The sequence below is a fragment of the Tachysurus fulvidraco genome, chromosome 21 (genome assembly GCF_022655615.1).
Source record: "Tachysurus fulvidraco isolate hzauxx_2018 chromosome 21, HZAU_PFXX_2.0, whole genome shotgun sequence".
Lineage (NCBI taxonomy): Eukaryota > Metazoa > Chordata > Actinopteri > Siluriformes > Bagridae > Tachysurus > Tachysurus fulvidraco.
The window spans coordinates 17,775,809-17,791,247 of record NC_062538.1 but is presented as its reverse complement, the minus strand read 5'-3'; the positions used below and the strand labels follow the sequence as shown (position 1 = coordinate 17,791,247).

The window sequence follows — 15,439 nt, the reverse complement described above, 5'->3', positions numbered from 1 at the left end:
TTCCTTTTTCTCTTTACATCTTTCTGCACATTATTTTGTTTTGTATGTGTTTTAGCAAGACATTAGTGAGCAGATGCTACCGTGTGGTCCTGACGTGTATGATACAAAATGTTAGACAATGTTCAATCTTATTGGCAGTGAGTTTGTAAAAACAGACAAGATTAGGCTTTATTGTGCAATGTCACTAAGTCAAGACTTTGTGGGATGTATTGGGTAGCAAGTGAACAACCAGTTCTCAGAGTTGGTGTGTGTCTTTTCAGAGAATTTGCCAAGGAAAGAGAACGTGTAGAGAAGAGACAGGAGTTTCTGAAGCTACGCAGGCAACAACAAATTGAGAGAGAGTTGACTGGCTACCTGGAGTGGATATGTAAAGCAGGTACTGTATATGCCCAGTATTACTATTAAATTCTCTTAGCCTTTGTGAATGATTGCATGATTATGCAGGTTGTACAAGGGATGCATGCTTGGGCACATTCATTTTCTTTCACAAGGAAAGCATTACATAAAGTGCTAATGTCTGGCAATTCATTGCCATGCTGAAGTTTACGTTTTGGGCTGTTTATACGTTTCAATGAACTATGCATTGCCTTTTCCAGAGGAGGTGCTGCTGGCAGAGGAAGACCAGAATGCAGAAGAGAAATCTCCACTGGATGGAGCGTGGTACAAGAGGAAACAGAACAATCCGGGTAAGAAAAGTGTAAAGGGCACTGGACGTTTGCATACCAATGTAGCCTATTATATGGATGTATTTGGATGTAATCTGAAGACTCGGGTCTAATGTGTGTTGATCTTCACAAATTCCCACAATTTCTTACAGTGAAAAATAACCCAGCCTCACTTCTGTCTTTTTAGCCTAGTCAGCATTCCTTTCCATCTTGTCCTTTGCAAAATGTTAGCTCTTAAAATAATCCCTCAACCTCCTATTCTGTCAGACAGCCCTATTCTCTATTGTGAAGATGACATCTACTACATTATTACCTTCAAATCCTATTTTCTCTCCCTTCACTGTGGCTTGGGGCTTGGTTTCTCTCCAGAACAACCAGTGACATGCTTAACTTTATGCTCTCAGTAGTTCTGCCTTATCAAGGCCCATAATCTCTATCAATTATGCCTGCTGTGGATGCCAGAAGTAATTATAGGGATTAAGACAACAGGGTTAATTGGATTAGCATGACACACACACACACACATACACACATACACACACACACCCCAGGGGAGTACAAATTAGGGTTGCTTCCGTATTATGGTGCTTACAGGCCTCAAATAAAAGAGTGCATTGATTAGAAATGTAAACATACAGGGCATTTATCTTCCCCTTAAGCCACATAAGCAAATACAAATTTCTAACGTACTGTAGTCAGTACCTTAGTGTCCACTTTCCATACAAGAGTGGAAAATGCGAATGGCTGGCACTGTACAAAGTATCAAATAAGAATTACTCAGAGATGAAAGTGTGATGAAGAGAGAATTGGGAGAGAGATAAGAATAAGGTAAAATCGATGCCCTGGGATTAGTGCTTAGTCATGCATGCATGTTCTTTTGGATCTCCTGAGTGACTTACCGCATGCACACATTTATCTCTATCGTAGAGGTATAATTCAATGACAATATCTGTATCAGTATCGATATCTGTTTAGGGTTTAAAATATTCGTATCAGCATCCGTATTTGGATTTGAACCCAATGTGGGCGAAGGCCTAAATTTTTTTTTTTCAGATTAAATACTACCATTATTAGCATGGCGTGTGAATCTGTTTCTCAGCTACATCACTCAAGTTCATAAAGTCATAAAAATCTAAACTAAAGACTAACGATATATGAAGTGTTTTCATAAAAATTCCAGTCTTGCTGTTATTTTAGTTTGAACCTACCCATGATATTTTCTAACAAATAGAATCGTTCCTTTTATATGAAATATAAACAGTACACTAGTAGCTTAATTTAATTGTTATTAAGGACCGCTGTATAGTCTTGTTAATTTTGGTTTGTGGTCTTTCTCGTTTGTACTTGCATTCAAGTAAGACCCTCACGAACAGTACACTGTTTTCTCAAACTATTAAAGGCTCGTATGATGCAGTACTCTTTTACACACACATGAACCCACATGTGTACAAGCATTCAGAAGTTTTCTTTCTCTTACACCTTGTGTGTCCATGGCTGTGTGTACTGTAGTGTTGAAAAGAGCAAAGGTCAAGAAGGGGAAGAATGACCTCATCAGTGCCGAAGAGGGTGAGGAACACTTTACAGACATTTCTTCAGTTGGTAAGGCCTGGCATTATCTCAATGCAATAAATAATAACACAAATCCCTAATGCACACTTTCTCATCTTCAAATTACTGGATTTATTGGTTTCCTACAAGTTCTCTGGTTTCCTCCCTCCTGCAAAAAAACACACCAGTAGGAGGATTGTCCTTAGGTGCAGATGTGTGCCCTTAGGTGCAGATGCGTGTGTGTGTGTGCTATGTTACAGTATATCTGGGGTATATTCCATACTCACATTCAGTTTATTAGGAATAGGTTCCAGATCCAACTTGAACCCTACCAAGATAAAAAAAAGTCCTAGAAATTGAAAGTAGTCTGAATATTTTTTTGTCTTCATTATTATTTGTCTTCTCATCTATTCAGCCATCAGATTGCTAATGAGTATGACCTACTGGCTAATCAAAGCACAGCACAGAAGTAGGAAAAGTGTCTGATTATGAAAACGAAAAAAAAAATACAGGCGGTTGCGTGTCTGCTCAGAGTTTAAGGATGGATTGCAGAGCCAAGGGTTCGGTGAATTCTGCTTCTGTTTCTAAGACTACATCATTTATGGTCTTACTGTAAGGTTAGCATTAGGATATTAGGACTATACATTGAGTCAATAAGGCAGTTATACACTAGTATTAACTCTTTGGCCAAAATGGAATTTTGTTTCCATGTTTAGCATTGAATTTCTTTGTGATGTCACAGTCCACAATGGTGCTTAATGGCTAATATGAAAGTAGACACTCTTTAAGGGGCTAATAATTACTTGATTGATTAAGTCATTCTAATTTTATCCAGCCTACTAGGGGCAAAATGGTGATATCAAACCCAGTTCTGCTCTCTGAGATGCCTCAAGTGCTTGTTCATAACCATCTGAAATTTGAAGGTTATTTTTAACTACTAAACTTACTGGAAACACTGGAAACCAATAAGAATCCTGACTCATTTATTATCAGACTTGCAGCAATAAAATTATTAATTTGTTTATACAGACTGAATGGTATTTAATGCTAGTGTACTGGTAAAAATTGGTATTAAGTGATTTGTCAGTAAAATTCACTGTGATATGAGTCTGTCAAGAATAATTCTCATTTTCCTGTTAAACTAAAAAAAAAAACAACACCGCACAGTCTCCAGCGCAATGTCTGTCAAGAGTCTTTGATTAGAGATACTATATGCTTATTAGCTGTGTCAAATACAGCTAGAGTGGAGCCATGAGAGGGATTTACTGTGTATTAGTCCTGCCGTGATATAACACCACTCACTTCAGCCAAAGGCACTCTATCAAGGGCTCTATATCAGACTTAGGTGTCTGATGTAATTACTCCCACCTCTGTTCTTTAATTTAGTTTACTTTTGTGCTTGGTTACTGGTGGGACCATCTGATCCCTTCGCCTTGCTATTTATGCTCAGATTTGGGCGATGATTGGCATCACGCTTCTGAAACGCTCAAGAGTTATTTTCCCTAGAATATAACCAGTCAGCTACCATCTGTATAAATAACTAATAAGAAAAAGTGAATCAATAAAGCTTAATGTTTTTTTCTACTGGAATGAATACTTAATAATTTTCTTAAGAAATATCTTACTTATAAACAGGCAATTCTGTGAGTTACTGTACTAAACCAGTAAACAAAAAAAATTAAATATCTGAAAATTTCCACCTTTGAATTAATGTCTCTAGTTCTATAGCTAGCCTTTTTAGCTAGTTTAATAATTAACAGAAATGCGAGTGACTGGATAAACCACTACGAAGTCGAGCTGGTTAATGTTTAGAAAACTAGAATTTTCTGTATTTCTGTTTATTGATTCTACTACAGTATTTTTCAAGTGCTCGGTTCGCTCCGCTTAATACTACAACTTCGGTCTCGGGTGCTTAATTTTGAGATTTATTACGTTATTTTTCATAACTTTCTTTAGATTTATAGTTAATTAGTAAATTCATTGATGAAGGTTGATTATTCACCTGCATTAGTGGTTTAGTATTATTTAATTTTTAGAATTTCGGTACTATATTTAGCACTTTTTATTTATTTTAATCCAATAATATAAGTAATATCGTTGATTCGTTGGTTTGTATGTTCGTTTGTTTTTTCAATTGTTCATTCCTTCATTTATTCAGTCATCTTTAGGAACTGTTCTACTGTCAGAGTAATCAGAGTAACTTAACGCAGCCCAGCCATTTACCACCATGTTTTTGAAAAAGTGAAGTGACGTGACATACGGCTAAGTATGGTGACCCATACTCAGAATTCGTTCTCTGCATTTGACCCATACAAAGTGCACACACAGCAGTGAACACACACACACACACACCATGAACACACACACACACCGTGAACACACACCCGGAGCAGTGGGCAGCCATTTATGCTGCGGCGATCGGGGAGCAGCTGGGGGGTTCGGTGCCTTGCTCAAGGGCACCTCAGTCGTGGCCGGCCCTGGATTCAAACCCACAACCTTAGGATTACGAGTCAGACTCTCTAACCATTAGGCCACGACTTGCCCCCTTTTTAGGAGATGAGAGGAAACCACAGAATCCAGAGGAAACCCAATCAGATGCAGGAAGAATACATTTTCCACACAGATTCAGGAATCAATAATCTGAAAGTCCTTAAATCTGAAAATCCATTATATGAAATAATACACCAGAAAATCTGTCTCTAAACAGCACCCCCTGGATCTCCCTTTGCCCGGGCCAGCCTGAAAAGCAACAAGAACGAAAGCTCATCATACTTCCGCCGCAAGGAGAAACGAGCGCGCTTCTTCATTCGCCGCATGGTGAAAGCCCAAAGCTTCTACTGGATTGTTTTGTGCATAGTGGGCTTGAACACGCTTTGCGTGGCCATGGTTCACTACGACCAGCCTAAGGGGCTCACCAAAGCACTCTGTACGTACTGCAGCTTATTTATAGTCCCATAGAGTATAGTCCAAACCTTGTATTTCATCCTTATATTTTTCATCATCTAAAACCTATGAGGCATTAATTTCAGATCTATAACACCTAAACTATTGTGAACACGCCAGGGACATGACAATATTGGAAAATAATCAACCACATGTTGGTGTGATGAGCCAAGACACAAAGCAGACTTACTATCCCCAGCCTGAAGTTGATTATTTTCCAATAACATCACATCCAAAGGTGTTTTATTCTTACACCCCAGCAATATGCCAACTATTAAAAATGTGATTAAAAACATTTCGTACTTTTTATCCATTTGACGTAGTCTACTTTCTCTAAACGTCTTGTTTAATTTATTCGTACCTTCTGCATTTTTTTTCCACGTAAAATGATAAGGTTGTAGTAGAATAACAATAAAATGCTTAAACCTTTCTTTTGAACACTTTCTGAGCAATTACATCAGCCACCATAATAGAAATGTCCTTAAACACTAATTATTGCAATATCTTTCTTTATTCTACAATATAATTAGAAGTTGTGCTAATGTAATGTTGTGTTACCGTGTTGTGTTTGTCAGGTTGGGCAGAGTTTGTGTTCCTGGGTCTGTTTCTATGCGAGATGACGTTGAAGATGTACGGCCTGGGGCCCAGGAACTACTTTCACTCCTCATTCAACTGCTTTGACTTTGGGGTGAGTCACAGCTGGATGAATCAAAGAAGCATAGCGTCTTCATTTACTCAGCCAGAAGCAGCCACTGTGATACTCGCAGCCATTTCACACCGCAGGAGGGACTTTCACATGCTGTGGCTATTCACTGTCAGATTTTACTTCAATATTTAGCATCTGTTATATTTATTTCCTGTATTCTCTGCTCTGCATAGGTCATTGTGGGGAGTATATTTGAGGTGGTGTTGGCAACCAGCCAAAATGGAGCCTCTTTCGGTATTAGCGTCTTGAGGGCTCTACGCTTGCTCCGAATATTTAAAGTGACCAAGTATGTTGACCAAGTACATGCATAACTCTCATCCTGCTAACATTAGTGGTAAAATAGTTTTTTTTTTGATTGCTATTCCATTGATGCTAGACAGTTTATTAGCATTTAGGTTATTCCATATTTATATACAGTATAGTCACAGATAGTGACATAGATAGATTGTGTTGTTGTGCCCATGTTCAGCAATGAATTTCTATGTCATGTTACACTCCATAACGTTACGCACATATGAAAGTAAAACAAATTCTAAAAAGGTTAGATTTTTTCAAAACTACAGTATTCACGTTTACGGCATTTGCCAGACACTCTTATCCAGAGCGACTTACATTTCTACAGCCGAGCAATTGAAGGTTCAAACTCATCACCGGACGATCATTAGTCCAACATCTTAACCACAAAGCTACAACATCCACTTGAATGTGTCTATCTTCAGAGTTAATTGTGATATCAAACCCATTTCTGCTCTATGAGATGCACCGGGTGCTTGTTCATAAGCATCTACAATTTGAAAGTGTTCATCTTTAACCACTAAAACTCTGTGTAAGGTTATCCAAGGGAGGCAAAAACACGTCTCACACTAAAAGTCCCGAATCATTTTACATAAGACTTGTGGCTACAAAATTATTTAATTTATTTTTAATTAAAATGATTAATTTCTTTATAATGATTAAGTATGTCCCATAACGGAGCCCAGTGTGCTGGTTAAAAAAAGTTGTCAAATATGAGTCTTTGTCAGGATTACAACACAAATCAATATCCTAACAAAATCCTAAGAATAAACTGATTTGGAAGTAAATAAATTAACACAATGGGGTGTGTGGTTATATGAAAATAATAAACAGTTTGATCTTTCTTTACTATAATAACTGAATTTCTCCGTAGGTATTGGAACTCTCTGAGGAATCTGGTGGTGTCTCTGCTCAACTCAATGAAATCCATTATCAGCTTGCTCTTCCTCCTCTTCCTCTTTATTGTGGTCTTTGCTTTGCTGGGCATGCAGCTCTTTGGAGGACAGTGAGTGGACACTTTTGTCATTTATTTTTAACGTTAATTTAGTTTTTTGTCTTTTAGTTATTTAAGTGATGCTGAAGACATTCTGAAAAAGTAGGAGACCAAAATATTTGGTCAAACATTTTACCCGCTGTATGACTCTGGAAAAATAAGTCAGAGAAAGTCTACTCTTCTTGTAGCTTTAAAGCTTAAATGATAGTTTGTCTACTGTGCTCTGCCTTACCCTGGAGCTAAAGCCTATTTGCTGTGCCTGATATGAGAGCGACAGTGTCAACCAAAAGCACCATCTGTTCAGCAAGGCTGTCTTATCAATGACAGCAAAAGCCCAGTAACAACATGCGTTTAATTGTCAACTGTCAGTTGTGTAATGGTCTCGTTAATTGTCTTCTTGTATATATACCAGTAATATTGGCATTGATGACTGGATGGTTAAACAGAAATAGAGAACATTTGACTACCGTAAATGTTTATAATGAAGTTCACGTGTGGAACAAAGTTGCCCAATTTCCTTTAACATTTTATTCAATCGTGGCAGTGACACGTTCATCAAATTGTCCAAAATGTTGGTGGATTTCAAAATTTGGAATGAATTCACAGCATTGGAATAAATTCATACACAGCTATTGTAGTCCATGTGCCTTTTAGAATCTGTTAAGTGTCCTTTTTTTATTCGTCTCGTCTGGATGCACAGCTAATCTCTCAAAGTCCCACTTAACTTAAACATGTCCAGACCAGTCTGCAGGCTCGGAGCTCTCCGTAGGTGGAAAGTTTTTTTTTAGACCTGTTGACATCGTTCATTTTTTTTTCATTCAGCCCATCTGCCAGTATATATTTAAGAAAGTGTGGCATTTTGATTGGCTGGGTCCATTTTTTTATTTTTTTGCTTAATCATCCTCAGCATACTGTACCTTCTAGCAATTTCTCTGCTTCTCCACTGTAATCCTGCCTCCACCCCTGTGCAACATTTGTAAGTGGGAAGAAACACCACGTCAGCAAGGATTTCAATTTCCTTGCCTCAGGACTTGGACTAATTATACAATACCTCTATTTTTTTTTCTTTTATTATAATGAATCATAATGCATTGCAAGATATATAATGTTTTTTAAACATTCTTATGTGTTTTTTAAACATTCTTATGTGTTTACTCAGTACATCACCATTACAGGTGATGTACTGAGTAAAACTCTGACTCGAGTCAAAAAAAGACTTAAAAAGGGAAAGAAAGATGCATTTCCTGATTCTCTGACTATGTAGAAAATATATAATTATCTCATACAGCTCTACAGTTATAAACTATTTAAATTGTCTGAAGTTTTAAAAGTCCAGTTCCCTGTATGACTGGAATATTTTCTAATTTCCCATAATACTTTTTCTTTGTACTGCCTTTTTCTTGTTCATGACAGGTTTAATTTTGATAACGAAACACCTACTACCAATTTTGACAACTTCCCTTCTGCCATAATGACCGTATTTCAGGTATATGCCAAACCTTTTCTCTTTTTTTTGTAAATTATTTTCATTTTTATTCATTTTTCAGTGGAATAATTTACACTATACAGCATTTGGGTACCGACTGTACATTGTGTGTGTGTGTGTGTGTGTGTGTGTGTGTGTGTGTGTGTGTGTGTGTGTGTGTGTGTGTGTGTAGATTTTGACAGGAGAAGACTGGAATGCCGTGATGTATCATGGGATTGAGTCTCAGGGCGGCGTCCCGCTTGGGATGTTCTCCTCCGTTTACTTCATCATTCTTACTCTCTTTGGAAACTGTATCCTCTTTTGCACGAGCAAAACTGCATTCACAGCAAATACGTTTTCTGTACATGAGATCCATTTTAGGTTTAATAACTTAAGCGGCATCGATGTACGATACGTCTTTAACCCGGTCCGAACCAGACACTCTTCTTAATGTGTTCTTGGCTATCGCTGTCGATAACCTTGCCAATGCTCAGGAGCTGACAAAGGTGGATGCATTGTTTGTACCGGCTTCGTTATTTTTAATCCTAATTTAATGGATTGGGATTTATTAATGAAAAATCTCAGTAGTGCGTCTGAGCTTTAATTATTTCGATTTTTTCAACCACAGTCTCATCCATGTGTACAGTAAGAGTGACTAGCCCATACTGTGTTTACCAGGATGAAGAGGAGCAAGAGGAAGCAGCCAAAAAGAGCATAGCACTGCAGAAGGCCATGGAGGTGAAGGAGGTTAGCCCGATGTCAGCAGCTAACATTTCCATCGCAGCGTAAGTCTACGTGTCTTCTCTTTTTAACGTTGCTGCCATTCGATTCACGTCCATCTACACAACTTCGTGTCCATTATACGTCCACGTACGTTTTGTATGTGTCGTCTCTTCTGAGTCAGTAACCTAACATTGTGCACATTGCTATATCTGTCTAACTTGTTGTTCTATTCTTAATTTTGTGTCTTAACCCACTGTACAAGGTGACACTAGTAGTGTTAGAGCTTAAAGTAAATCATTTTGATCAGCCACAGGCAAACGTTTCACATTTCTATGATCAGATAATAAGTTTAGAAAACATTGCACTGTGGTTCATTAAAAATATTTGATTTGATTTACTTTTTTTGTTCCTTTTTTTTTAATATATATTTTTGAATCATATTATTTTCTTGAATTGTATCGTAATCTTTGATCTGTATGTCTGATGTTTTGGTGACACTCAGGTAGAGGATCAGGATTGTAGACTTTTTTTAATAAACATTAATAAATGTGGTTCATCAATTTGACATTGTATACATGTATCCATTTTTGATGCCGTCCGACGTTAAAGCCTTTAACTGGAGTGTTACCAATCTGTGTGTTGTGTGTTGAGATGTACAGGTGAACAAACAAGTGAGATGGACATTCCCGAAGGGATGTCCCTCTTCCAGCCCACCTTTTTTTTTTTTTTGTTTTATTTTAATTTGAGTTTTTTCGTCTTATCGTGTATTGTTTTTGTTTGTTTTGCATGTGCAGTTTTGTAAAGCAAAATCGAGATGTGCTCTCTCGCAGCTCTTCCGTCAGCAGCGTTCACTCACTGTGAGTTTTGCTCTCACTTATAATCTTACAGTATTGTCTTCGCCGTCCTCCTCACCTCAATCCTCTCTTCTCTCTTTTACTCTCCTAATTCATTTCTTTCTTTTAGTCTTCTTCAATGTTTTCCTCTTACTTCTAATAGCGTTTTAATTTGCAAGTAATAACAACACTATGGTTACAGTCACTGCAATGAATATACTGTATAGTGCTGAATCCTGGGTTTTAGCATGACTTGTGACAAGTACAGGAGATCTTTGTTTTCATTCTGTTGATAATCGGGATATTATATGTAGAGTTCTCTACATTCGGTCAAATGCGAAGTCCACTTGAAAACGATGGTCCGGAAAACGAACGGACTTAACTGTAACGATTGAAGATCCAGACAATTTCCACAACAGGTTGCATAAGTACTCACCCCTTGGGTCAAAACATAGAAGAACCAGCTTTGTAGTAGTCTGTAATATGTCAGCTACAGTAGATCTATCTGAATTGTGATATTTTTGACCCTTATTCTTAGCAAAAATTGCACATGCTCTCGGGAGAGACTGTAAGTTAACAGTCATTTTGAAGTCTTGTCAAAGATTCAGAATCAGATTGAGGTCTAGGATCTGACTGGACAATTGTAATCTACCACTGCTGGGCCCCTGAACAAGGCCCTTAACCCTCAGTTGCTCAGTTGTAAGTCACACTGGATAAGGGTGTCTGCTAAATGCCATAAATGAAAATGTAAATGTAATCTTAAACTCTTGGTTCTTGGTTTCGTTCTCCTGTTGTAGGGTAAACCTTGTGCACTTAAAGAACAGAGCATGTTTCTGCTAATGATAAAACTTTCTTCATAACATGATGCTACCACCATCATGCTTCATTATGGAAAGGATATTGTTAGGGTAATGATATTGTCAAATGATATGCTTTGTATCAAAGACAAGTTTTAATTTTAAGCAGTCCACACATGTATTTTTAAAACTTCATATCGCGCTTTTTGAATAATGACTTTCTTCTCGCCATAAAGCTTCGTAGAATAACTAGGCTATGGTTATGCTATGGACATTTTCCCCTATCTAAGCTTTGGATCTTTCCAATTAACCTTTCCATTTAAAAAAATTTTATTTATTGGCTCCATGGGCTGTTCATACAGATGTGATTTGGGTTATTCATTAACAAAATAACCAAAACCCTGATTGATAACTTTCCACATCTTAGACATTGATATTGCCTTAGTTCTTCCTGATAATAGTTGTACTGTATATGTTTGTTCTTTTTGGGATGAGGTAGCTTAGTGGTTAAGGTTTTGGACTACTGATGGGAAGGTTGTGAATTCACATCCCAGGTCCACCAAACTGCCACTGCAATTGCTCAGTTGTATAAAATGGGATTAAATGTCAGTTGCTCTGGATAATGGGGTCTGCCAAATACCGGAAATGTAAATGATCTGAAAGAAACTCTGATGCCTTCACTATAGATGTGTTTTTATTTACACAGCAAGGCTTCATTCATGATGTGCCATCTGACGAATTTATGGTTTTCATCGCAATTACTTTGTGTAGAATCTTGTGTAGAAAGTCGATCCAATTCATTTTCCTAAAACGTGTTCAGAAAGGGGGTGAATACTTACGCAATGCATTCTAAGGAAACACTTTTGACTGAAGTGTATCCGGCGAACAATATCAGCATGATCAAACAGGAATTAGTTTAGACTCTCACCCATACAAGTACACACTGTACTTATCATAATCCTGGATATAGACTCAGGTATTCTAGCCAAGTGTAGAAATATTATTAAACACAAGCTGTAGTCAGTTAGGATGAGAGGAAGGTACTGATAATCAGTAGTCCATGCTGCAGAGTCACCTCGAAAGTGTAGCTATGCTATGTATTAAAATAAGAACAAGAGTTATTATAGTTAAAAGCAAGAGTTGATTTGATCCCTGTTTTCATTACAAACACAATGAATTATGTATATTTCAGCTCTGACACATCCTGTACCCCAGGTCATTGTTTTCCTCGCTAGTGAGCTTTTAGTTCAATATGAATGGATTTGAACAACAGCATGAGTTTACAGCCTTCAGGCTTCTGACCATGTGTGACTATTTTTCCTTTACCTTTGTTATCACCTTTGTTTTTTTGTTTGTTTTTTCTCTTCTGTGTACCACTTTTCCTCTTCTCTCTTCAGTGTTTGTGTGAGCATCATGTCTGTCCATCGTGTCTGATCTTCTGTGCTTGTGTGGTTCTCTGTGTTGCACACAGGAGTTATGTCTACACCCCTGTTCATCGTTTTGTGAGGTATAGTGACCATACGGGACTTCCATCTTAGGTTCTATTCAGTATCCATACTGCACCACCTTTTACTAATGCTTCTTAAAATGACATAGAATAAAATATTCTAATAAAGATTACATCTCCTGAGTGGACAAAGAACATATTTTTTGGTCTAATAAGGGTGGTTTGCATATTGTGTAGCCCCTTCTGTATGTATAAACTACACAATAAATACAGAACAGAACAGAAACTGTCTCTACACGGATGTTTCTATATGAAATATGGCTTAGAACATCTATAGCAGCCTTGTTAACAAGTGTTTGTCAGTCTCTAGGGTAGCAATTAGGTGATTGTGCTGTGGGGTGCTTCAAATTCCATGCCAGGATAACAGCGATTATGGCTCACGAAAGCAATAGTGAAGCATTAGCTCGGCCTTTTGGGCCATTCAAACCCATCATCAAGATTTCTTCGGATCCCGATAAGCAAACACCTCCACAACAGACACTCTTGGGTCACAGTGTGTATGCTGTAGTTACGTATAGCAGCATGAATTACATGAATTACACAAATTACAAAATGTGTATGATTCCATCCACGAGGACCATCTTTTCACTTTTAGGCTAGTAACCTTCATGCATCACTTACATTTTTTATACCCTCACCTTAGCTTTATTATTTTTTTCAGTGTTCCATTATGTCTGTCAGAGTGCCAGATGCGGCTCATAAATAATGGCAGGTGGGGCATCATATCCATACTATATATCAGCCATTGAACAAACATTAATCTTCATAAAGCCCTTATTCACAACCTTATACATTAGTTAAAAATGCAAATTACTGTAGCTCATACTAATATTGAGTAACAATTAAAAATAGCTGACTTATTGTGACAGCTACTGTATATGCTCAATTTCAGATTGTTGAACAATCATGTGGAAGTACACTTTCTAGCCACTGCAGATCTGTATTTAGTCCTTAATTCTTACTGAATGTAGCAGACAAAAATGGTTTCTGTATCACTATGGGGATCTCAACTAAGGGACCATTGGAACCGGAATCATGCTATTGGGAGAAGCAGCAGGCAGGACAGATAATGAGAGTGTTTCAAGATACAGTAGTCACAGGAAATTCACCTAGATTAAAAAAAATTGGAAATAAATCTACTAAATTTCTTCAAATGTACGCAACGTGTATTGTAAGTACAGGCAGTATATCTACAGTATGAACAGAACCAATTTGATCTGTATATTCTATATCCTTATTTGCATATGTAGACCTGTGTATGTTTGTATTTAATCTATCTAAGGTATTGCAAAGATTGGGAGGAAGAAAGGAGTATAATAGAGTGGAAAACATCTGTATGGTGACGTTGTTATCAACACAAAGGCATCAAAAAGAGATGGTAGACTGTAGGCAGGATAGCTGTATGTTGTTTACTCGCAAGTTACTGTAGTAGCCTCTATCATAAGCGTGATACCCGCTCTACATAAATTTAGTTGCAGGCTCACCATCACACTCCCGATCCTGGGCTTTGAAGTAAATAAATGAAAAGTGACAGCAAAAGATGGTCTTCCCATGGATGAGAGTTGTCTCCCTATACCCCGACTGTAGTTTATTGATGCTTCTACCTGACTTTTCTATATGTATTTCCTCTACCCCAGCAAAGAGCAGACGCGCTCACTCCAGAAAATGTCTATCTGGGAGCAGCGCACTTCACAGCTACGTCGCCACAACCTGCGCAACAGCAGTGAAGCACTGTACAGCGAACTGGAGCCGGAAGATCGGCTGCGCATGTCCTCAGCGCTACACCTGCGGCCCGATATGAAGGCGCACCACGATCGGCCCTTGCTGGTGGATAAATCGCACCCACCGGATGGCACGGACACCCTCGAGGAGGCACCTGCAAACAAACACCACCGGTGCCGTGGAGAGAACCGAGAGTCTGTAGAAGGACGCCGACATCGGCACCATCGTGGCAGTGAACACAGAGGGCACCAGGATGGAGGACACAGGAACCAGACAGAGGATTGTGATGATGACAGGGAGCACCATCACCACCATTCTCACCGCTCCCGTGAGACTGATGGTGATAGCAGTAATGGAGTGAAAGGAGAGAGAAATCTGAGAGGCCACAGAGAGGGTGAAGCAGGAAATGGTGAGAGGAGGAGACACAGGCCTCGCATCAAAGCTCAAACCACACTTGACAAGGAGGAGAACAGGGACAACAAAGAGAGAGATACTCCAAGCCACAGGTCAGCCACAACAACAACAACAACAACAGCAACAACAAGAACAATAATAAATATAGCTGCAAGCAGCAATTCCGGGGTCAAGCCGATCAGATGCGCTCAGAACATGTCGCTGATGAACCATACCATATTTCGTAGCGATATGGCATTGTTTTTAAAATCTCGTGGCCACTAGGTGGCGCTGTCACGAAACGTTGCATGCACCCTCAGGTCATGACTAAAATGACATACCATGTTTCGTGTCGACACGCATGTTTTGCGAACATACAGTCTCACGTCCGTTTTGGCGTGCTCGCCACCATGTATGTTGCCACGGTATACGAGAAGACATTGGTCTATCAAAAAGCTTTTGCTACATAGATGCTACATACCAAAGGACATGCAAATCGGACAAACAGTCTAGGAGGAGTTCGAAAAAGTAGGTTTTATGGAAAATCCAAAATGGCGGAAAGATATTCATGACAGAAATGACGTCATATGATGCATTCGAATCGGCATGAGCAAAGGATCCAAAATATGCAAGAATTCTGTCTCTAGGCCTTACGAGTCAGCAGTTATGAACATGAAAATAATTGGATGTTTGGACTGTTGGTGGTGCTAGAGGGTTTGAGCTAGACACACCAAAGTTGCTATAGTAACTTCTAAGACTGGCCTCTACATGTGTGCCAAATTACATAACTTTCCTACGTACGGTTCTATGGGCTGCCATTCACTTCAATGGCAGAAGAGAAAGAATAAA

At 38.5% G+C, this 15,439-nt stretch overlaps 1 protein-coding gene across 14 annotated transcripts in view; it reads left to right on the top strand.

Moving 5' to 3' along the window:
• Positions 1-15,439, top strand: part of cacna1bb (calcium channel, voltage-dependent, N type, alpha 1B subunit, b) — a 124,567-nt gene that overhangs the window by 62,437 nt on the left and 46,691 nt on the right. For 10 of the 14 annotated variants that reach the window (XM_027142390.2, XM_047805819.1, XM_047805816.1 and 7 more), the window contains 13 exons: positions 261-376; positions 597-686; positions 2,175-2,264; positions 4,921-5,139; positions 5,732-5,844; positions 6,036-6,148; positions 7,031-7,162; positions 8,564-8,636; positions 8,809-8,926; positions 9,054-9,121; positions 9,294-9,400; positions 10,133-10,195; positions 14,113-14,703. In XM_027142390.2, coding sequence (XP_026998191.2) covers positions 261-376; positions 597-686; positions 2,175-2,264; positions 4,921-5,139; positions 5,732-5,844; positions 6,036-6,148; positions 7,031-7,162; positions 8,564-8,636; positions 8,809-8,926; positions 9,054-9,121; positions 9,294-9,400; positions 10,133-10,195; positions 14,113-14,703 — 1,893 coding nt within the window. The remainder of the gene's footprint in view (positions 1-260; positions 377-596; positions 687-2,174; positions 2,265-4,920; positions 5,140-5,731; positions 5,845-6,035; positions 6,149-7,030; positions 7,163-8,563; positions 8,637-8,808; positions 8,927-9,053; positions 9,122-9,293; positions 9,401-10,132; positions 10,196-14,112; positions 14,704-15,439) is intronic. The other 4 variants (XM_027142398.2, XM_027142394.2, XM_027142399.2 and 1 more) reach the window with 2 other exon arrangements.